This window comes from Sorex araneus, chromosome 1, assembly GCF_027595985.1.
Source record: "Sorex araneus isolate mSorAra2 chromosome 1, mSorAra2.pri, whole genome shotgun sequence".
NCBI classification, from domain to species: Eukaryota; Metazoa; Chordata; class Mammalia; order Eulipotyphla; family Soricidae; genus Sorex; species Sorex araneus.
Window position 1 is genome coordinate 246,626,588 of NC_073302.1, and position 23,906 is coordinate 246,650,493.

Here is a 23,906-nt window from a genome sequence, read left to right on the forward strand (position 1 = left end):
ACCATCATTGACTTGGTGATCCCTTCTCTATTCCAGCTGCCTTCTCCCCAGCTCATAAGGCAGGCTTCCAACCAAGGAGCAATCTTCCTGACTCTTGTCTCTACTGTTCTTGGGTGTTAGTCTCATATTATGATATTTTATATTCCACAAATGAGTGCAGTCATTCTGTGTCTATCCCTCTCTTTCTGACTCATTTCACTTAGCATGGTACTCTCCATGATCATCCACTAATAAGCACATTTCATGACTTTATCTTTCCTTAACAGCTGCATATTATTCCATTTTGTAGATGTAGTTGGGTTGTTTCCAGATTCTGTCTATTGTGGACAGTGCTGCAATGAACATACAGGTGCAAATGTCATTTCTACTGTGCTTTTTTTTTTTTGCACCCTTGGGATATATTCCCAGAAGTCAAATCAGAATTTTCTTAAATTGAAAAGCATTTATCAGAGCATTCCTTAGCTTTATAGGAACTAACATTTTTCAACATATTGATACCACGTATTCTTGTAAGTGGTGAAGTAAATGTATGTGTATAGAGATTGTCATTCACCAGTTTTAGAATGATGTTTCACTTTTGACATCAGTGTGCAGTGATCACACCCATACCACATGAATGAGATAGCTATGAAACATAATCGGAAAGTGTCTGTATTTGTTCTAAAAGTGAATTTTAATATAGCGATGTTACATAATTTTCTCATTACAAAAAACTCTTACAGTGCCCTGAAGCTGATTGCTCTTTTAGTGCACATGAGAAGATTGTCCAGTTTCATTGGAAAAATGTAAGTTTGTGGGTTTTTTGATACATCATGTTTTTATCTCATTAATCTGTTACATGCAGTGTTAGATTAAATATGCTAATAATGTTTATAAAATGTTTGTACATTTTTTTAAACATTTCATTTAGTTTACCCTTAAGATACATGTGAAGTTGATAAATATCAAATTTGTTTAACAGATAAAGCACATTATTTGCATCAGACATTAGAACTGAGTCAACTTGCCCTTGAATTTCTTGAATAACTTCTGTGTAATTTTATAACACTGTGCTACTTTAAATCATTATGTCCATTTGCTTCTTTAGCTTCTGCTTTCAACTTTGATTGGAAAATCACTCATTTGGTTATTTAAAATTCAATACAAAATTACTGATATCTACTTTTTTTCTTATTTATAGCACTTACCTAAGTAGCTGAAAAATTAACCCTTTTTTCCTTTAAAAGCCATAGTAAGACTGGATATAATTTTTAGTTTTAAATGATGTCTATTAGTAAATTACCAGGAACCTTTCTTCATAATGTTTAAGATTTAGTCAAAAGCATATTATACACTATCTGATATGCAGCACATTTTCTTATAGATGCATGCTCCTGGAATGAAGAAGATCAAGTTAGACACTCCTGAGGAGATTGCAAGGTGGAGGGAAGAAAGAAGAAAGTGAGTAAAGAGTGAAGTAGTAAAATCGCTTTCTTATTTATTTCTTATTACTATTTTTTAGTTTACTTGGGCCATACCCAGCAGTGTTCAGGGCTTACTTGTGGCTCTGTACTCAGGTATTCCTTCTGGCAGTGCTTAGGGAACCATACATAGTGCCAGGGATTGAACCAGGACCCGGGTTGACCACATGCAAGGCAAGCACCTTAACCCCAGTACTATAGGACTGAATACTTCAAAAATAGTACTGTTACAATCATAGTGAATAATTTTTGAAAGAATATTTGATCTTTTATAATGCTGCAGTACTCAAAATGATTCACTATATCACTGTCATCCAGTTCATAGATTTACTCCAGAGGGCACTGTTATGCTCTGTTACACTCAGTCTCTGCTATACTCAGCCCTGAGATTTTAGCAGCCTCTCCTTTACTCCTCTTTCCCAATGATTGGAGGCTCTTTCAGGGTCAGGAATGAGACCTATCATTACTGTTTTGGGCATATCGAATAAGCCACAGGTAGCTTGCCAGGCTCTGCCGTGTGGGCGGGATACTCTCTCGGTAGCTTGCCGGGCTCTCCGAGAGGTATGTATATATCTTTTACTGTATTTGGGATATGAATATACCATGGGGAGCTTGCCAGGCTCTGCTGTGCGGGCAATAGACTCTCGGTAGCTGGTCAAGTTCTCCAAGAGGAAGAATAAGGCTATTAGATGTCGAGTGGCCTGGACAAGAGACTCTGCATTGCTCTCTTCCGGGAGTATGGTTTTATAGTTGGTTTATATTGGTTTCAAAATGATTAATTTTAATTATTTTCTTCAGCACTGCATCCTGAATTTAGTAAGTAGTGCATAAATATTTGACTGAATTAAGGTTTCATGGTGTAATATATGGAAGCCCTCATCTTAGCATCGATCAAGAGGCTGTAACCAAGTACAGGGTCAAATTTGAAAGTAAAGGAGTTGGGTCCATAAAGAGGTCTTACTTGAATTTTATACTGTATGTAAACTTCCTGCCTCTTGGTATCTTCTATACAGATTCAGGTTTTTCTCCTTACAATTCTACTCCCTGAGTATTGGGTTTTTTTGTTTGTTTCTCTTGCTTTTTTCCCCTTTTCTCCCCCTCTCTCTACTTCCTCCCTCCCCCAAACTCCCACCGATTAAACTTTTTTTATTATTATTATTTTACTGTTTTACACAGAGAAGTAATCAAGTAAGAAAAGTTGAGATCACTTTATTTCATGTTACATAAGAGCTGACGGAGATGGTATCGAAGACCAGCCAGCAATATGGAGTGGGAATGGGCTAACTGCTAAGTCACTGGTTTTACTCAAGGACAGAATGAAGGCTTTTTCCCATCTCTGGAAGTCAGTAGAGCTCACTAGTGCCAACCCCATTGACAAATTGTTTGATTCCTTTGAAGAGAATGGTGGTTACTAGCCAACAGTGATTATAAAGCAACTAAGAAGTTAACTGAATATACTTAGTTGTTGACTGTTTCAAGTTTAGAGTTGACTCCAGGCAATAGGAAAGGTCTGAAATGAGTTCATGATTTGCCAGCTTTGGTTCTTCATCTCCAGCGAGCGTGTAAGTTAAATGTTGCCTACGCTCCTGAGCAGTTGAAGTCACTATAAGTGAGGGATAGCTGTCTTCAGCATTTCTGCTCTGCTGTTTCTGTGGCTGTTTCACTGCCCTTCCTAGCACATCAGAAAGAACTCTTCTAATCGAGAGGAGCTGGGTGCTCCTTAAAGCTGGAAGTCCATGCTCAATTCAGGCCTAAGTGAGAAAAATAAGGGGAGACGTGGATTAGTGTCTGAGTAGACGTGCCTCTACAGGCATGACAGACATGTTCAAGGAACTTGAGTTCTAAGAACTGAGGAGACAATAGGAGCTTTCTCAAAAGTTCAACTTTATAATCATTCAGTTACCAAAAAGTGTTCATTTATATCTTCTAAATGCCCAGTATCAGCTTAAGTTACATTCCCACTACTGCCATCATTTTCTTTTACAGGGGTCGGCCTCCTGGGTAATGCTCAGGGGCTACTCCTGGAGGTGCTTGAGGAACCCTATCAGTGCCAGGGGTTTGAACTGGGGTTGGCAGGACGAAAGAAAGGCCTTAAGACCTCTACACCCACTCCCATTCCCACTGCCATCTTTAAAAAGCTTCTGGCAGGCTCAGTGGACTGTATGGGTACTGGGGATCAAACCCAGTTGGACACGTACAAGGCAAACACCCTACCTACTGTACTATTGCTCTGGCCCCGAAGGTGGTTCTTCTCAAATCATGAAAGCATGGATGTTGAGCACACAGCCACAGAAAGAGGGTAGAGTAAAGAGGGAAGATAAGCTAACAGTGGAGCTAGAGACTTTGAAGAAAGCTAACATACATATATAGAAGCCAGTGAAGGAGAATTTACAAAGAATTGATTAGCAGTACAGATTGCTTTAGACAGGTCAAATAAAACAGGAACAGATAGTGACTGTTAGGTTTTGTGTCATCTGGGCCCTCTTTGGTACAGGTTCCAGATGAATCTTTCTCTGCACTTTTCCTGTGAGTTCCTGCCATCTGTCTGCACAGTTCTCAGCTCCCACACTCCAGTGATCCTAAAGAGACACACTGAGGTTATCTTTGCCACTTGCTCGTAGCATGTTAGATACACCAGCTGAAGCATGTGTACTTTGAATTTCCTTGACTCTTGAGACACAGTGTGAATGGTTCATTCAGTGGTTTACATTCACATTCTCAGTGCAGTGGGAACCATTTCTTTCCATACCCCGGGTCTTCTGGACTTTGTGTCCCATTTCTTTTTTCCTCCTTTGTGTATATCAGAACTCTCATTTTTGTTTTTGGGCCACACCCAGTGGTGCTTAGGGGATTACTCCTGGCTCTGCACTCAGGGATTATTCTTGGCAGGCTCAGGGACCATATAGAAGCTGGGGATCAAGCCTGGTTGACTGCAGGCAAGGCAAATGACCTACTTGCTGTATACTAATGCTCTGGCCCTATACCATGACTTTTTTTTTTTTTTTTTTTTTGATCACACTTGGCGATGCACAGGGGTTACTCCTGGCTTTGCACTCAGGAATTACCCCTGGTGGTGCTCAGGGGACCATATGGGATGCTGGGATTTGAACCCGGGTCGGCCGCGTGCAAGGCAAACGCCCTACCCGCTGTGCTATTGCTCCAGCCCCCATGACTTTTTTTTACGATCCATTTATGTCATTGGTCATTGGGTTGATTCCATATCCTAGGCTATTACCCCAGAACTCATAAATTTGGTGGGCATGTTCCTCTTTAGTCATAACTTGTGTCCCATTTAGTTCTTGCATGGTCTCCTCTGCCCAGTATTGAGCTAGTTGAGATCTCCAGTCCCTGAATTCCAATGCCTTCTTTTTCTGTCATTCCCCTTATATTGTCACTTTCCCACCCAGTTCACATCATGTCAACCCCTTTTAATAGCTTGAGTCCTTTGTTCCTTCAGCCTTTGTTGCATCCATCTGGCAAAATCATCTCCAACTCAGTTACTGCCTGCTCTTTGGGAAACCACATAGTGGAAATGTACCCTGCAAGGGAACAGTTAGTGCTGTCACAGTTAACCAACTTGTGTAATAAGGTTAGGCTAATATTTTTGTTGTTCTTCTGTTGTGCAGTCTTTAGTTTTTGATACACGTGTCTCTTAGGTTGGTAGATGACTATGTAGAAAAAAATGTACAACAAAATTTTCAACTGGTTTTAATTTGCTAAGCAGAAATGCCAGTGAAAACAGTACCTTAGAACTGGCGATCAGGATTCTGTAGGTGGCTTACCATATCGCTTCTGAATATTCCCCCATAACTTGCTTCTAGGAGCTTTTTGTCGTTTCTAAATTTATGGTAGATCATATCCAAACAAGCTTTTTGAGCATTCAACCTCAGTTTTTAAAGCATCTTTAAATTTTTCTCATCTTTGAAGTTCTGCTCATTGCTTTAGTCTAAGTTGAAATCCTACTTTGATAATATTTTTCATTACCTGTTTATTTGTGGGAGGATATTACTTTGCCCTGTTTTAATCTTCCCTGCTTTTTTTTTAAGCATAGATGTGCCTCATTATGAAAGATTATGTTGTTTTTGCATTCATGTCTTTTTAAAATTGCAAGCATCACAAACAAAAGAATCATCTTCATAAGGCTGCTTATATCCTCTGGGTCCTTAGAGAAAAGGGATACTGGCAAGTGTTGATGTTTGTAAATGAAGCTTGAAAATGTTTTTATAGTAGTTATAATTCGGTTTTGGTACACATTAGAAAGTGGTTGAAAAAATCTTCTTAAAACTAATTTTTAATTCATGCTGTCCGTACCATTGCTTTTAAAGAAATTGGAAAGAAATGTGATGATCTGATTAAAAACTATGGTTAGAATCAGAATATAACTAATAGTACTTGAGCTATTGTGGTTTGAAGCATTAAGTTCTTTTTTTTTTTACATTTTTTTAATTAATTTATTTTTTTAATTAGTGAGTCACCATGAGGGTACAGTTACAAATTTACCCATCTTCGTGCTTGTGTTTCCCTCATACAATGTTTGAGAACCCATCCCTCCACCAGTGTCCATTCTCCACCACCAATGAACCCAGTATCCCTCCCACCCTCCAATCCCGTCCCCCCCACCCCATCCCACCTCTGTGGCAGGGTATTCCATTTTGTTCTCTCTCTCTCCTTTTGGGTGTTGTGGTTTGCAATAGGGGTATTGAGTAACCATCATGTTCAGTCTCTAGTCTACTTTCAGCATGCATCTCCCTTCCCGCTCGGGAAGCATTAAGTTCTTACCACACAGAATAGACTATCATCCCCAAGACAAGCCAAACCCAAAGATATTTAAATGTGTTGATTTCTAACTGACTTTTCTTGTAGCAATGTGTACTATGCCCCCTTGAGATTTTTGTACAAGTCCTCTTTTTCTTTTTGGGTTATAGCCATCGATGCACAGGGTTACTCCTGGCTCTGCACTCAGGAATTACTCCTGGCAGTGCTCTGGGAACCATATGGGATGCTGGGAATTGAACCTGGGTCAGCCACATGCAAGGCAAATGCCCTACCCACTGTGCTATCACTCCAGCCCCTGTAGAGGTACTTTACAGGGGAAAATTCCCCTAGCTAGTGGAATTTAAGATGCAAATTTGAAGAAGCTTGAAGATGCAAAGTAGCATCTTAGGTAGTGTTCATATAGAGGACCTAATAGTTCAATTTTCACTTGATAGAATTGTCAGCAGCCGTGGATTTAAGTGAATGTAGCATTGTAGCACTGTCATGCCATTGTCATTGATTTGCTCGAGAGGGCACCAGTAACGTCTCCATTGTGAGACTTGTTACTGTTCTTGGCATATTGAATACGCCACAGGTAGCTTGCCAGGCTCTGCCATGTAGGCAGAGATAATCAGTAGCTTGCCATGCTCTCAGAGAGGGACAGAGGGATCGTTTCTGGGTTGGCCGCGTGCAAAACAAACACCCTACCCGCTGTGCTATTGCTTCAGCCCTAAGTGTGGTATATGTAGAATCCATGTTCACATGTATGTGAAAAAGCACTTTGAATAAGTTCTTTTTGGAGGGGGCAGCACACCCGGCAGTGCTCAAGGGTTATTCCTGGCTCTGCACTCAGGGATCACTTCTGGTTCTGTTCAGGGAACCATATGTGGTGCCGGGATTGAACTGGGGAAGCTATGTGCAGAGCAAGTGCTCTCTCTGCTGTATTACCATTTAGGCTCCATTTTTTTAAATAATCTTATGAAAATGTATTTACTTCCTTGATATTCTCTTTTGGGGGGTAGGTAATACCTCTTGAGCAGTGCTCAGGGAGACCATTTGCAGTGACTCTTGGGCTGACCGAGTCAGCCAAATGGGTCTGTACACAGCCCCCAAGTGCGGTGCTTTTCACTGAGGTGCTGAGGATGGAACTTAGGGCCTTACATGTGGCCAGTCCCTAGAATCACATTTGCAATTTGGTTTTGTTTCTTTGTTTTTATTGTGGGGCCACACCTGACAATGCTCAGGAATTACTCCTGCTGATGCTCAGAGATTGAACCTGGCTCAGCAGTATACAAGGTATGCCCTACCCTTTGTACTTTCACTCCAGCCCCTCATTCTCAATTTTTAAAAAATCTTATTTGAACTCCTAAAAAGTGTACATTTCACACTGATAAAGCAGAAAACTTGAATTTGATCTTTACTGTGAATGTAACAGTCTTCTGAAAAGCTGCCACTGCGTTCTGTGACTTGCAGATAAAATAAAGCCATTGTGTAATTGTTAGAAAATGTAATAAAAAATTTTCACTCAGTAAATTGGAGAGCCAAAGGAAAGTTCTTTAAAAAAAAGAACAAAAAACCTAACTAAAGTAAGCTTAAAAGGGAAGCAGAGAGATTTTTCAGGATTTAAGGTACTTGATTTGCATTTGGTTGACCCTAGTTTGATCCCCAGCACCTCATGGGCTCCTGAGCACCACTAGAATTAGCAGAGAGCCAAGAAGAGCCTCCAAGAACCACAAGATGTGGCCCACTCCCACCCTGACTCCTCCAAAAATTTACTTGACCTATTGCTCTCCTTTATCCTTAAAGAAAGTGCATCATAGGATGGCTCGGAAGGACCGTGATTAAGACTGCTGCCTGGCATACAGCTGGCTCAGTTTAATGCCTGGCAACACATATGGCTGCCTAAGCACTGCCAGGTCTAAGCCCTGAACACAGCTGCATATGGCCTTAAAGATTAAAGAAATGGTATTCACTCTGTGATAAATAAAAAAAAAATAAGACTTCCATTGATTTTTGTGCAAAAGCCATCAGCCTTCATCTGCCTACAGGTTTTCTTTCTTAGTTCCTCATAGCGTCTCAATGCTGTGTGATTGATTGACTTTAGGGAAACTAATGCTAGAGGTCAGCTTGCAAAATCTCTTCTTCAGAATCTTTGAGGCCTATTTCAACAACAGACTAGACACCCACTAGGTGGCGCAGTTTTGTGACATTTGTTTCAGTTGTTACTGTGACTAAGGAAATCCCTTTTTTTAAATCAAAAAATATATATATATTTTTGATATTTGGTAACCTGGTTACAGTGGTATGATTTTCATGATATTGATGTGTAAAGTCACCTTCACCACCACCTGGTGCCCAGTGCCCTCCACCACTGTCACTTGGGGTCAGGGAGGAAATCCTTTGAAATTCCAATCCCAGCCCCACACCCCTTTTTGCAGGAGCCTGCACTTTGCAGATGCTGCATCTTCTTGAAGTTCAGGAAAAGTTGGAAGTGAAAATAGAATGGTGTGTCTTGTGCATTGCAGTGCGGGGCGGGGAGTGGGAGAGTGGGGGAAGGGGTTGTTGTTTATGTAGAGATGTGATGGGCTGTAGGGTGAGCATTAGACACACATGCTGTGACCAGGGTGATGGGCGCCTAGATACCACTTGGCCCTGGTTGCCTGCTTGCTTGCTCCCCTGCTGACGGATTGCCAGCAGAGGCTGACCACATGCACTGGGGAAGGCACAGGGAAGCAGAAGGGGAAAGAGGAGAGAGGGAGAGCCGGCACAGGGTCCCCAGGGCCAGGGTCTTTTGGTGGCAGGGAGTATCAGGGAAAGATGGAAATTCACGGAGAAAGCTGGTTTTAGCAGATGAAAATAGAGGAAACTGGTTCCTAACATCTGTTCTCCGACAGTAGATGCTGAATTCAGTTTTATCTGTCTGAGTGGTTTATGTAAGATACATCATGCCTTTCCAAAGCAATTGTCTTGGATTTGTTGTTTCGGGTGCACTTTGGGAACCCAGACTGTACCCTTGTTCAAAGTGCCAGGCGTTCCTCTTCCTTCTATCTGGGGAGGATGTTTCTGGTGCTTTTTGTCTGTTCTCTCGTTTGGGGGACAATTTGCCTTCCAGCACCTATATGTCATCTAGCTTTCTGTCTCTAGATTCTAGGTAAATAAGAATACCATTTGGAAGAGAGAATTTAAAGTTCTCTAGCATTTGTAAACTTCAGAGTTTGGAAGGCTTAATGAAAGCACTCTTGCCTTGAGGGCAGTGACCTGTTTAAAGGGTCTTCCATGAAAGACGTTTCATGTCCTTGATGTCTCACTTAAGGAACTCTTTGTAATATCGAGAAGCACCTGTGTAGCAGCATCTGCCTGCTGGGCCGTGGTGCGTCTCAGCATCAGAGTTGTGTTACTTCACTGAGGGTCTCACTGGGTACGGGGCTGCAGTCCGTAAGCTGGCTGGAAACTGCTCTGCAAAGGAGTGGAAGGCAGCCGTGACTCGGGGAGCTGTGGAGAGTGTTGAGGAGTTGTGAGTTCCGTGCATGGATACTTGCAGGCCTGCGCGTCATCACCTGTGGAGAACAGCTGGCTGCCAGCCTGTAATAGATCATACTGTCGCTTCTTCTCTTTTAAAGGCTGCAAGTAGTCGCCCGTCTTTCTTCTTTTCCCCAGAGGCTTTATTTTATCATCCTTCTAATCATCTTTCAGTCTGTTCTGGATTGTTACAGCTTTTCTTTTTCCTCAGCATGCCTCTTTTGGTGTAGAAGTATAAAACTTGACACAGTACCCTGAGTTTTTGACAGACACTTTTCGAGTATCACGCGAGGGAGATTTCATACTGCTACATGTGCCAAAGTTCATTTCACATAATCTTAGATTATATTTGCTTTCCAAAAGTGTAGTTATACGGTGCTGAGTGACTGTTAGATTTTTATCTGCTGTGACCTTGATCTTTTCCTCTTATGTTTATTTATAGCTTGTACATTCATCATCTTTTATTTATGGGGTTTATTTTTCTTGGCTGGCTAAATTGCTTTGCACTGTCCTCATTGAAATTCGTTGCCTTTTTTTTTCCTGATTGCTTCACCATACCACTTGCTCAATGTCATTTCCATTGTTGTCTTCGAGTGTAACCTATAAACTTCCCATAAGCCCGTAAACTTTAATGCTGTCTATGCCATTTGGGACGATGGTACAGATGTTAGAAAAGTAAAGAAAGGGAGGAAATAAAGTTTGCAAAACATAATTTGTTCATGTTTCTCAAAATTTGCTCTCGTGAGCAGTTAATGGAGTTGTAGAACATTGTGTCTCCGTATAATAGTCCTGAGATCTCTGCCCTCATGCCCTGAGCTTGGTGTCTGTGTCACCATACAACTCTGCCAATAAACAAAGCTTTATCAGGGCAGTTTATCCTGCACACTGCCATGAGATTGAGTCTCGGTCACTGCCTTGTACACTTCCTTTCCCTGCGCACAACTCTTAGTGGCTCCCCACTACTGCTAACTTAAGCAAACACTTTCTGATCTGGCCTTTGAGGCACATTTGCTTTCAGTTTCCATTTTAGTCTGTTTGCCTTATCTGTATCATGTTTTCTACAAAAGAAATCACTTGCCATCCCCTCAATACCTCTCACTTTGAGACTTGGGTTTGTGTGCATTATTTTTCTCTACTTAAAACATTGAAGCTTGTCCACCTTCCTTTCTGAATTTCTCTAGCCAGATCCATGTGCCACTTTCCATCTTATCCTCTTAGCCCTTCTTTTTTTTAAGGTACTTACTATATTTTTTCCCTGCGTTGTAGCAATGAGTGATTCTCCTTAAGCTCCTTTTTTTAAAAAAAAAACTTTTTAAAATTTTTACATGAATCACCATGAGGTACAGTTACAGACTTAGAAACTTTATGTTTACGTCATACAATGATTGAATACCCATCCCTCCACCAGTGCCCATTCTCCACCACTAGTGATCCCAGTATCCCTCCCACCACCCCTACCTCTCCCCCCCACCCCACCCCACCTCTGTGGCAGGGCATTCCCTTTTGCTCTGTCTCTCCTTTTGGGTGTTGTGGTTTGCAATAGGGGTATTTAGTGGCCATCATGTTCAGTCTATAGTCTACTTTCAGCTCTCATCTCCCTTCCCGAGACGGCCCTCCTAGCAACCTTTACTTGGTAGTCCCTTCTCTATCTGAGCTGCCTTTTCGCCCAGCATATGAGGCCGGCTTCCAAGTCGTGAAGCAATCCTCCTGGTATACATCTCTACTATTCTTGGGTGTAAATCTTGCATTCTGTTACTTTATATTCCACAGATGAGTACAATCTTTCTATGTCTGTCTCTCTCTGACTCATTTCACTTAGCATGATACTTTCCATGTTGATCCACTTATATGCAAAGTTCATGACTTCATTTTTTCTAACAGCTGCATAGTATTCCATTGTATAGATATACCAGAGTTTCTTTAACCAGTCATCTGTTCTCGGGCACTCGGGTTTTTTCCAGATTCTGGCTATTGTAAACAGTGCTGCGATGAACATAGAAGTACAGATGTCATTTCTACTATACTTTTTTGCATCTTCAGGGTATATTCCCAGAAGTGGGATTGCTGGGTCAAATGGGAGCTCAGTTTCTAATTTTTTGAGAAGCGTCCATACTGTTTTCCAAAAGGGCTGAACCAGTCGGCATTCCCACCAGCAGTGACGGAGGGACCCTTTCTCTCCACATCCACGCCAACAGTGATTGCTTTTGTTCTTTTGGATGTGGGCCAGTCTTTGTGAGATGATGTGAGATGATATCTCGTTCTTGTTTTGATCCACATCTCCCTGATGATTAGTGATGAAGAGCATTTTATCATGTGCCTTTTGGCCATTTGGATTTCTTCTTTGAGAAAGTTTCTGTTCATTTCATTGCCCCATTTTCTGATGAGGTTGGATGTTTTCTTCTTGTAGAATTCAACCATTGCCTTGTATATCCTTGATATCAGCCCGTTATCAGATGGGTATTGAGTATCCTTTCCCATTCTGCAGATTGTCTTTATATTCTGGTCACGGTATCCATAGAGGTGCAGAAGCTTCTTAGTTTAAGGTAATCCCATTTGTTTATCTCTGTTTCCACTTGTTTGGTCATTGGTGTGTCATCTTTGAAGATACCTTTAATTTTTAAGCTCTTCTTATTCTCCTTGGTAGACATTTTTTAAGTACCGCCTCTTCCTCATGTTAGTAAATATGGCGGTACATAGTCCTTGTACTTGAGTAGTTGCATGATCTTAATTTTTTTTCTAGCAAAGTTTATGGGTATCTACCAGAGCTAGGAATTAGATCAATTTGAGCTTATTACATGATAAATTTAAATTCTACTGTAAGCCCCTTAATTTTATACTTGTAGAAGTTTGTGCCCTGGCAGCTTAGTAATAGGCCATTGTTAATGATCTGTTTTCTTTGCTTAAAAATTTCCTAGAGGTTGGAGCTGGAATGATAGTACAATGGATAAGGTATTTGCCTTGCACGCAGCTGACATGGGTTCAATCCACGGCATCCCATATGGTACCCCAAGCAATAACAGTAGTAATTCCTGAGTGCAGAGCCAGGAGTATACCCTGAGCATCACCAGGTGTGACTCCAAAAGCAAAAAAAAAAAATTCTAGAATCAGTGAAATGTTTATATTTATTTTATTCGTCATTAGTTTCTTATGCTTTTTTTCTAATTTTTAAAAACTATTTTTTCCTAGAAACTACCCAACTCTGGCCAATATTGAAAGGAAGAAAAAATTAAAGCTGGAAAAGGAAAAGAGAGGAGCAGTGTTGACCACAACCCAGTATGGGTAAGTTCTTAAGGTTGTGCCAATCTGAAAACTTGGGGTAGGGGTCTGCATGGGGCCAGCTTCTTCCCAAAGAATGCTCAGCTGCAGTAGCAGTTCCTGCTGGTCTTGGGCCTGGGCTCAGAGAGAAACAAGGCAGATTTTAAATTTATTTGTGTATAATAGAAGTATTGCCCCTGGGATGAGGAAGTTAGCTCAAGTGGTAAACAGGGCCCTGAATTAGATCCCCAGCACTGGATAGTCCGCTGTATACTACTCAGTCTGGCCCCCGTTTCCTGGGGTGAGAGGGATAGTACAACAGGTAGAGCGTTTGCCTTGCATACAGACTTGCACATGTTTGATCCTCAGCATCCATGTTGTCCTCCAGGCACTGCCAGGAGTAATTCCTGAGTGTAGAGCCGGGAGTAACCCCTGAACCTTGACCAGATGTGACCCTAAAAAACAAAATAAAATAATAATAGTAATAATATTAATAAATTGACTACCTTTTTGCTTTGGTTTTTGGGCCATCCCTAATGGTGTTCAGGGTTCTGCAGGCTCCTCTTTACTCTCCTGGGGATGGTTGCCCAGAGGAAAAACGTGTGTATCTTTCTTACCTGTGATGATGCTGTTAAAGTATTTATCACTTGTGGGTGGACATTGGGAATTGCCCCTTGGTTACCAGCAGAATTCAGAGTGTGCATATGTGTGCCTACTGCTGTGGGCACCTGCGTCTTTTGAGGTGGTCTGAATGTCAAGGGGACTGTAAAGGATTTGTTATTTAACTTGTGAGCCCCACCCAGGATCTTAGGGCAGGGGATGGCCCACTGTGTGCTGGGGGGGAGGGGGGTCACTCCTGGCAGTGTTTAGGAGATTTTGTGCAGTGCTGCGGATCAGACCTGTGCAGTGCTTCGGCTCGGACCTGGCTCCTGCATGTGATGCCTGTGCTCTAGCCCACTGGGCGCTCTCCCTGCCCACTATAAAGGAAGGCGGAGACCCAGATGGCTTAGATAACTGACCATGTGCATTTCAAGAATTAGTTGACTCGTGATAATAGCTGCTATGTATTCAGGCTTACCTTGCTCTTTATATTAATCCTATATCTCTGTGAATCCCTTTTTTTTAAAAAAAAAATATTTTTTAATTGAGTCACCGTGAGAACAATTACAGGGCTTTTAGGATCGAGTCTCAGTCATACTATGCTCAAACACCCATCCCTTCACCAGTGCACATGTTCTACCACCAATAACCCCAGCATACCCCTCCTCCCACTCCCCCTTTGCCTGTGTGGCAGATGATTTTCACTTTACTCTTTCCTTACTTTGATTACATTCAATTTTCAACAGGAAACTCACTATCATTATTTGGAGTTTTCCCCCAACAGTCAGACCTGTCGGAATGGCATCATTAGATTATATGTTTTCTATTGTTGGTAACAGAGAGCATAAGATGTTGCACGGTTGCGAAAGTGGCTGCCCGGATTTGGAATTCTGGTATTAAGTCCAGAGGTATTTCTGCCAGCAGTCGCTGCATTCCGAGATTGGTTTCTGTGGCGCTGGGATCATGGCTGTTCAGGAGCGCAGGAGCTGTACGTGGGTGACCGCTCGGGGTCTCATTTGGGCAGGAGGCAGGGCTGGTTCTGCCTCCCCCATCGCAAGATTCCCCATGCATCCCGTCCCATCACTGCAAACTCCTACCTCTCTGTCCAATTGATTCTGAACAGTGGAGGTCACCATGCTGTCCAGGGGGGAAAAGGCCGAGGTACAGAAACCCTTCCCCTCCTGGGGCTACGTGGGGCAGTATCTTAGTTCAGAGTCCGGGAGTATAACTGCCAGCAACCGCTGTGTTCTGAGATTAGTTTCTGTGCCTCTGGGATAATGGATGCTCAGGGGTGGCGGAGCCATTCCTGAGCATGTATTTTGTATATCAGGAAAGGTCAGTTTGGAGATGTCCCAGTCCCGCATACTGGAGCCATGTTAGTAGAAGCTCAGTGTCGCTGGGGCTCCATCTGGAGAAGGCATGCTGGCTGTACCTTCTCCGTCTGGCACCCCAGTGTTGTGGGCCCGGTCTGGGGTCCGGAACAATCTCCAGCTGGCGGTGCCTGCCGGAGCGGCCTAAATTCTTCACTGCTGGTTGTGGCAAGATGGCGCTCAGGGCGGGTCGAGGGCGTGACTTCCGGAGGCCGGGGCGAATTGGAAACTGGGCTGGTGCCGCCCCAAGTGAATCCCTCTTTTATGGGAGAGTAAACAGACTCAAGATACTCATATTGTCCAAGAGACATGGCTCATGTCAGAATTGGCATTTGAGTCCAGATTTCTGATTTCCATATTCCTGACTGTAGCCTCTATTATTAGTGAAAGGATGAAGTAATGTCCGCTGAATACAAAAAAAATTAATGTATTTTTATGAAAACTTGGCATCACCAAAGGATACCTCATATTATAGGGGATATATGTAATGAGCCTTCTAAAAAGTGTCCCTTTTTTTCCTATTTATAATAATATTAGAATATGCTCATATAAATGTTTTATTTCTAAGATAAATAATTACAGCGATTGAGAGGTTTCTAAATTTGAGCTAGCTGTGAAGTTTTATTTGGTTTATGATCTTCGAGTTTATCCTGGAGAGTGAACTATGTCTGTCTAATCTAGTTCAGAGAGTTGTCATGCAGGTTGGAGAAGGCAGCATAGATAGACATGGTCCAGTTGGTCAGTCCTTAAGAAGAGTAGACAGGAGTTTACCTGCTCTATAAAAGCTAAGTTATTCTGTGGATAGAATACAAGTTTCTTGAAAGGGTAGTACTTCTGACACTTATGAGTTGCATTTTTCTTATTTCAGCAAGATGAAGGGGATGTCCAGGCATTCACAGATGACAAAGATCAGAAGCCCCAGCAAACATCAGAAATGGAAAAATCACCAGGCTGGGCAGAGAGCAGCCAATAGATCGGGTGATCTTGGCAGTGATTTAAAACCCTTAGATCCACCTGAAGCGAACTCAGACCCTCTGGGTGTTTTGGTCAATACTGACTCTGGTAAGAAAAACAACCAGTTTCTAAGAGTATCAGTAGCAGTGCTGAAATGTATTATATTTCAGGGTATCTTATTTGAATCTTAAAGTGTGTGTGAGAGGCAAGCAGGCTGTGACTTTTGTTGTATAATTTCCATATGTTGATGTAATCTTGGATATTTTCATTGTTTTTTAACAGACCCTCCCCCCCAAAAAAAAAAACACACCTTAATGTTTAGTGTGATATTACAAGCTGATAGTTCAGTGCTTAGTTCCAGAGGACAGTCCTTGAAGTACAGGGGCGCCGGCAGTTCCCAGGGCCATGCCCAGTGGTTCTTGGGAGACCACAGAGTGCTGGATGATGAGCCCGGCTCCCACATGCCGAGCTTGCACATCAGCCCTCGGAGCCATCTTGTTCTTAAGACTGTCTGAACATACTGAATTTGTAAATTCAGGTTTGCCCAGTGTGTGAATTTTCCAGTATCTATAAAGTGGTACATCCAGCAGGTGCAAGGATATATTTATGCTGGTAATCATGAAGATAATCTCTGAGGAAGTCACCTATTTTTGGTTTTTGGGTCATACCTGGTGGTGTGCTACTCCTGGTGTGGTGCTCAGGGGATGACTCCTGCAGTTTTTGGAGACACACATGGGGGCATGTGGTGCCAGGGATTGAACCCAAATTTATTATATTAGGATGGAAAGGCATCTTGGCATAAAGAAATGTTGGGCTAAGAATGACACCAATCAAAACATCAATGATTAAATTCCATTTGTTTTATTTTATTTTCTATTTAAATTATTGTATTTTTTTCCTGGACGTCTACATTTTCCAGTCTAAGACAATTTAAAACAAATGTCCAAAGCAGCAGAACCGAGAACGGGTCTAGAAAATTGAGCTTATCTTGGTGGGTGGACCTGAAGTGGAATGGGTAGACTAAGTGGGGGACATTGGTGGAGGGTATGGTGTTACGATATTGCATGCATAAAACTCCATCATAGTATTATATAAAGCATGGTGTCTTAAAAGTAAAAAAAAAAAATTGACAGCAACATACTGTTAGTTCTTAAACATTTCACTCAGATAAGGCTACAAAAACCTGTATGTCCCATTTTTTTTTCACCCGCCCATAATATTCATGTCATCTCCAGTCTCTGATGTATCAATCATTTGTTTCAAAGCAACTTCCGTCACTGTAGCCTTGTTTATATTCTCACATATAGTGGACACTCAACACTAAGTTCACTTTCAAAATAAAGATCTCTCAGTTTGCTTGTCCTTGACATTCTTACAGTTTAGAATCTAATCTAGGCATCTGCACTCACATTTTGAACAAAGTAGCGATTATCTTTAAAGATCATCTCCTGTGATAGTGGGTACTGTGAACTCAGCGATTGTGTATATGTTTTAAATCGGGGGGGTTGACATCGTTTCAGAGGGGAAGGCTATCATTTGGAGTCCCCCAGTTTGTCAGTTTTGAGTATGCCAGTCTTTGCCATATTAACTATAACTGAATTTTATTCATTTTGTGCGTGTGTTTGTGTGTCATTAGCTAGAGCCAAGCTAATTTTGTTGCCATTGTTTTAAATAGATAAAACATGTTTTTTGGCTTTCCTGGCCTGTCTGTGATCTTAGTAAGTATTGTCTGAGCAAAAAGAAAAGAAAGGAGCCCGTCAGTCATGTGGCAGCCTGACTGAAATTCCCCAGCATCCACAAAGCTAAAGAGCTAGTTGTTAGTCACTTACTGTAATAAAAATAGAACAATTGTCATAGAGAACACGGGCATCAGCCATTGCTCGTCGGCTTCTGTTGTTTCAAAGTACAAGCAAAAGTAAGAAAATAAGCTGACAAAGCTTATCAGCAATCACAGATTTCTGTTTTTGAGAACTGGAAACTGTAAAGCAAAGTGACTTCTTTTTAGAATGGCTTTTTAAATACCTGGCATCTTCTCTAGGCATCTTTAATTTATAGCTATTCTTGGAGGTAGACCACAGTATTGTGTTTTGTTTTCAATAAAGCCAGTAGGAAAGAGTGGGAGTAAGGAGTGAGGAGAGACAAAGAGACAAGACGAGGAGCGACGCCAGACCGGGGGCTGGAGAGATAGCTGAACGAGCTGGGGCCATGGTTTGCATGTGTGAGGCCTGGCCTTGGCCCTGGCCCTGCCAGCAGTGAGATGAGCACCACTAAGCATGCCGCGCCCCCTGGAAATAAAATACTATAAAAGAGAAAAGAAAGAAACCAGATGGGAAGTTTTTACAACTAACTTTTAGGATTGGGCAAGTTGTCCAAAGTGTTTTTTCTTCTTTTTTCAATTTCAGTAAGACTTTATTAAGATTCTGTATTGTGCTTGCCAGCACCATAATAGAATCCTCTCTGCCTTCAGGGAAGTCTTAACCTAATGATCGTTTGTATCTTTGTTTTGGGGGGGTGGGCTTCCAAGCTGTGCTCAGGAGGCCCAGGGGCTCTTGGCCAGTTGGACTGGCAGTTGGCGGTTCGCTGCCAGGGCCTGGGAATGGGGTGCTGCTAGGACCTCGTAGCACCAGGATTACCCCAGCTGCCCTGGCCGTGCTGGGAGGTTAAGGGCTGCACCCGGTGTTCCTAAGGGAATCATACCGTGCCAAGGATTGAACCTGGGCTGGGTGCATGCTAGGCAACTGCCCTAACTGCTGTCTCCTAGTCCTGGGATTAGAGGTTTTCAAAAGTCTAGGTACCATGTTTTCCAAAGTTATTCATAGTTGAGTTTCAGTCATACAGTCTCCCAGCACCAGTCCTGCCACCAGTGTTAGCTTCCCTCGCCAAAACCTCCAGATTTCTCCCTCCTCCCTACCCTGTCTCTTGGACAGGTACAATTTTTAAGTTTTTGTAGTTTGGGTCACATGCTCTTAATGTTGACTGTGGTTCAGATATAATTGCTATACTGCTCCTCTACACCACCAATGTGCCCGAGGCCCTTAGCCCTGCCCTCCCTTCTCATCTACTGTTTTACATAGGGATTAAACCAGGCAGCTTTCCCACCAGCAGTGGTTTACAGTTCTGTTTTCACCACATCCCTGCCAATACAGATTGTTCCAGTATTTTTGATAAATGCCATTGTCAGTGTTGTGAGATAATCCCTCATTGTTATCTTGATTTGAACTTTCCTAATAATAAGTGATGATGACAGCTCTTTTCTCTGAGGGATGGGGCACACCCACAGTACACAGGGTCTACTCCTGGCTCTATGTTCAGGAATCACTCCCCGGGACACCATATGGGGTATTAGGATTAAACCCAGGTCTGCTGTATGCAAGGCAAGCACCCTACCCACTGTAGTATCTCTCCAGCCCCAGTGATGGGAACCTTTTCCTGTGCCTATTGGCCATCCGTCTGTCTTCAGAAAAGTACCTTTCATTCCTCTTTCCATTTTTTGATAGGGTTTTTGAAGTTTGATGTTCTTTGTGAGTACTTTATATATCCTGGATTTTAACCCTATACCTCTTGTGATGAGTACATGTATTTTCTCCCATTTAGTTGAATGTCTTAATTTTAGCTCATGCTTTTTGGTCATGCAGAAGCTTTTTAATTGATGTAATTCCTTTTGTTTACTTTTGATCCATTAGTAGTTGCCAATGGCATCTTAACTTTTAAGACTCCTTTGAGGCCCGAATCTGGGAGCATTCTGCCTGTATTTTCCTCCATGAACCTTATAGATTTTGGTCTGATCACAAGGTCTTTGACTCACTTTGAATTGGCTTTTATATGAAGTGTGAGATTTGGATTCAGCTTTAATTTTATACATCTAGTTATCTAGTTTGCTCAGCACCATTTGTTGAAGAGGCTACCTACTCCATTTCATGTTCTCAGCCCCTTTGTTGAAATTTTGCTGTCCATAAATACAGGGATTTGTCCTTGGGAACTTGATTTTGATCTATTGGTCAGGGATCCTCTCCTTATTTCAGTACCAGGATGTTCTGATCACTGTAGCTTTGTAATATTGTTTCAAGTTAGGTAATAAGGTATCTCCCAGTTTCTTATTTTTCGTTTTGGTTTTGGCTATTTGGGTTCCTTTATGATTCCTTCCAAACTTTATTACTGACTGTTCTAAGCTGAAAAAAAAAGTCAGAGTTTGGATGGGAATTGAGTTGGATCTCTATAATGAAGTAGGATGATCATTTTTTTTCTTCTCTTTTTGAGTCACACCCGGTAATGCACAGGCCTTACTCCTGACTCTGCACTCAGAAATTACTCCTGGCAATGGTCGGGGAACAATATCGGATGCTGGGAATCAAATTGTGGGTCGGCTGAGTGCAAGGCAAACACCCTACTTGTTGTGCTATCGCTTCAGTCCCAAGACTGATCATTTTGAAGTATTGATTCTTCAATCCATGAGCTTGTAGTACTTTTCCTTTTTTAAGGTCTTCTACTGGAGCGATAGCACAGCGGTAGGGCATTTGTCTTGCACGCGGCCGACCCGGGTTCGATTCCTCCGCCCCCTCAGAAAGCCCAGCAAGGGCTGGAATGATAGCACAGCGGGTAGGGCGTTTGCCTTGCACGCGGCCGACCCGGGTTCGAATTCCAGCATCCCATATGGTCCCCTGAGCACCGCCAGGGGTAATTCCTGAGTGCAGAGCCAGGAGTGACCCCTGTGCATTGCCGGGTGTGACCCAAAAAGCAAAAAAAAAAAAAACAAAAGAAAGCCCAGCAAGCTACCAAGAGTATGTCGCCTGCACGACAGAGCCTGGCATGCTACCCGTGGCATATTCAATATGCCAAAAACAGTAACAACAAGTCTCACGATGGAGACGTTAACTGGTGCCCGCTCAAGCAAATCGATGAGCAACGGGATAACAGTGACAGTGACCTCTTCTTAAGTGATTTCAAGTTTTCCTGGTAGAGATCTCCCATTTCTTTTTAAAGTTGATTTCTAGATGTTTTTGGATACTGTTTTGAGTGAAATAAACTCTAAAAAATTCACTGTATTGTTTGGGTTGATGGGAAATGATGTGCATGTATGAGAGGGGTAAGATTTACTTTGATAAGATTGAGTTGGTATTTTATAAACATGTAACAGTTTGATTTTGTCATCTACATTGCAACTATTGTTTCAGTTAGGGAGATGCCTGGCTGTTTTCATTCAGCACAATGCCTGCAGTGAGTCTTTCCAAAGCAGTGACTGGAAATGTCTGTGGGAGACATGCTAGAGGAATCCAAGGGGCTTTGGGAATAGTTTTGTTGTTGTTGTTTGTTTGTTTTTTTATAAAAATTTGTCATAGAGGATGTGACAGACATGACATTGTGCCCCCAAAATGGTGACCCTTTCAAAGTGTTACTTTAGAAGTGGTGGAGCCCCAGAACAAAACTGGGGGGGGAACAAAATAGGGAAAGAGTTGTCCTACAGATTAGATCGTGTGTGTGTGTGTGTGTGTGTGTGTGTGTGTGTGTGTGTGTGTGTGTGTGTGTGTGTGTGTGTGTGTGTGTGTGTGTGTGTGTGTGTGCGCCCCTGCTAAAGCTCTTCATTCAGTGCCAATGCTGGGACTGAGTGAGCCTGACTCGCCTTTGCGGAGGGAGAGGGTTGCCAGGGTCTCAGCCATGCTATTCCTCCTGGTGATGAGCACACAAGATCCCGGGTTGTGGTCATTGTTGTAAATCCTATTTGTCCCACTAGGAATTCATATATGTAAAGTGGCCTATTTTACTTTCCTTTTACTAATAACAGGGACAATGTTAAAAATTAGCAAGGAGCAGTTTTTAAAGGGTGTGATGTATGCTGAAGTAGTGGTGTAGGTCAGTAAAAGAGGGAGAATTGAGCTTTATCTTCCACAACATGGTAGGTTCATGTCTACATTAAAGCATCTTTGTGTTTCTAACAAACTGGTGGTTTCTTTTTTTCCTCCATCAACGTGGTGAACATTGAGTGCAGTCTTAAGTGGTTTCTATTAGCTGGCATTGAGTTAGTTTATTATACAGACAGGTTACTTAATTCTCTTTATTTTTAAGCCAGATTTTATTTTTATTGGTTGTTTAGAAAAGATGTAAAGGCATATTCAGAGCTGCCAACAATAAATGTAAAGGTGGTGTCTCTTGGCTGCAATTATGCTTTTGGGCCCTGATCAAACACTTTATCTCTGGCAGACTCTCTAGTTAGTACTTGCTAAATACTCATGCTTGGCTTATTTACCTAAGTTCTTAGAAGTCTTAAGTAATAAAAGCTTGGGGATTTCAGCAGAGCTTTTTGACTGAGTCTTTCTAGAATAGTTTAAACATTCATGTTCCCCGAACCATCTCATAGACATAAAAAAGGTGTGTGTGTGTGTGTGTGTGTGTGTGTGTGTGTGTGTGTGTGTGTGTGTGTGTGTGTGTTTGGGTTATACCCAGTGTGCTCACTGAATCCAGGAATTAAACCTGGAGGTGCCCTGGAGACATTACAGGATGCCTGGCATTGAACCTGGGTGGGTGACATTTAAGGCATGCACCCGACCCACAGTGCTGTCACTCTCACCCCAAAGTGAATATTTTTATATTTTATTTATCCTTAAATCTGATTTTCAGAGTTAGTAATCCTTAGTTCAGCTAAATGGTTAATAAACATTTTAGTCTTCCTATAATTTTACTGAAGTTAGGTAGCATCAATAAAAGTATTTTAAATTCATTTCATCTCAAAAAGGCCTAATTTGTGAAGCCTCATAGTCACTGAGTTGTGTGTGACTTCATTTTGCCCCTCTGACTTCTCTTTGAGACAAATAACTTCTGACTATGAAGATTTAGTCCTGAGTGTCCCAGATTTGACTTACTGCCCACTTTGTGAGAAAATAAAACCACTGCTTTTATTTATTTTATTTAAATTGCATCTGAGTCTGCTAACACTTCCTCATCCAGTCCCCATTCCCCCTCATCATTCCATTGCCCCCTGTTATGGGGTGGGGGAATCAGAACGTTACCCAGTTTGAGAAACACCGGTTCAGGATCGCCTGGATCTCATTTGGGGGAGAAGAGAAGATTAAGGAAGTGATTGTATAATCTTTCACTAGCACAGAGAAGTGCGGGGCTGCCAGCTTTCTTTTTTTATAAGGTGAATGTTTTGATACAGTCTTTTTCCCTTTTCTCTTTCAGAGTCTGACAAAGAGGAGAAACCCCAAAGTACTGTCATACCCAAGGAGGTGACGCCAGCCCTGTGCTCTCTTATGAGCAGCTATGGCAACCTGTCCGGGTCCGAGAGTGAGCCAGAAGGTAAGCCTTGGCCTCAGCTGGTAGTTGTTTCCACCCTGTACCTGAGGCCTCAGTAGCATCCATTTGTTTGGTTGTCTTTAACGACAAACTGTGTTGTGCGCTTATTCTTTATTTGATCTTCTCAAGTGGAATTCTCAATGATAATTTTTTTCTGTTTCAGAAATTAATGCAGGTTAGAGGAAAACTAAAAACTGTGGGGAATGTGTTTGGTACTCTGAAGCAAAAGGCAAAGACAATACCATTAAAGTTATAGGAAGGAGGAGGTAATATCCACTAATGGTATTGAAGAATGGAGCGAAGGAATTTAATTTCTTTCCTCCTGTCATGAACCTTTTCCTAACATTTCCTAGCACCTTTTGTAGGCAGAAAAAGAATTCCATCTGTGTAGATCGGGCACAGATCTCTAGGAAGCATATTTGGTGTGTGCTCCATAATGCCGCCATGGGGAGAGTAGCAGCCCTATACTTGTGTTTCCATTAGTCCTTGCGTTTCAAAGATTGGAAGGGATGGAATCCTTCTAAGAATCTTTGGGAGAAGTCAAAAGATTTCAGGTTGCTGGATGATAATTTCATTTGAAGATGCATCACCTTATCTGTAGCACCTCTTAAGACTACTACCAGAGCTGTGAGTAGACTGTTCATCAGTGGCTTGGGCAGTATTTTTTGTTGCTGTTGGTTTGGGGTCATATCTAGCAATGCTCAGG

At 42.1% G+C, this 23,906-nt stretch overlaps 1 protein-coding gene across 1 annotated transcript in view; it reads left to right on the forward strand.

Annotated features, from left to right (window-relative positions):
- NUFIP1 (nuclear FMR1 interacting protein 1) overlaps positions 1-23,906 on the forward strand; it is a 35,039-nt gene that overhangs the window by 4,785 nt on the left and 6,348 nt on the right. Inside the window, exons 4-8 of the mRNA XM_004604665.2 lie at positions 723-785; positions 1,364-1,440; positions 12,921-13,013; positions 15,828-16,021; positions 23,087-23,203. Of these exons, the coding sequence (XP_004604722.2) occupies positions 723-785; positions 1,364-1,440; positions 12,921-13,013; positions 15,828-16,021; positions 23,087-23,203 (544 nt within the window). The remainder of the gene's footprint in view (positions 1-722; positions 786-1,363; positions 1,441-12,920; positions 13,014-15,827; positions 16,022-23,086; positions 23,204-23,906) is intronic.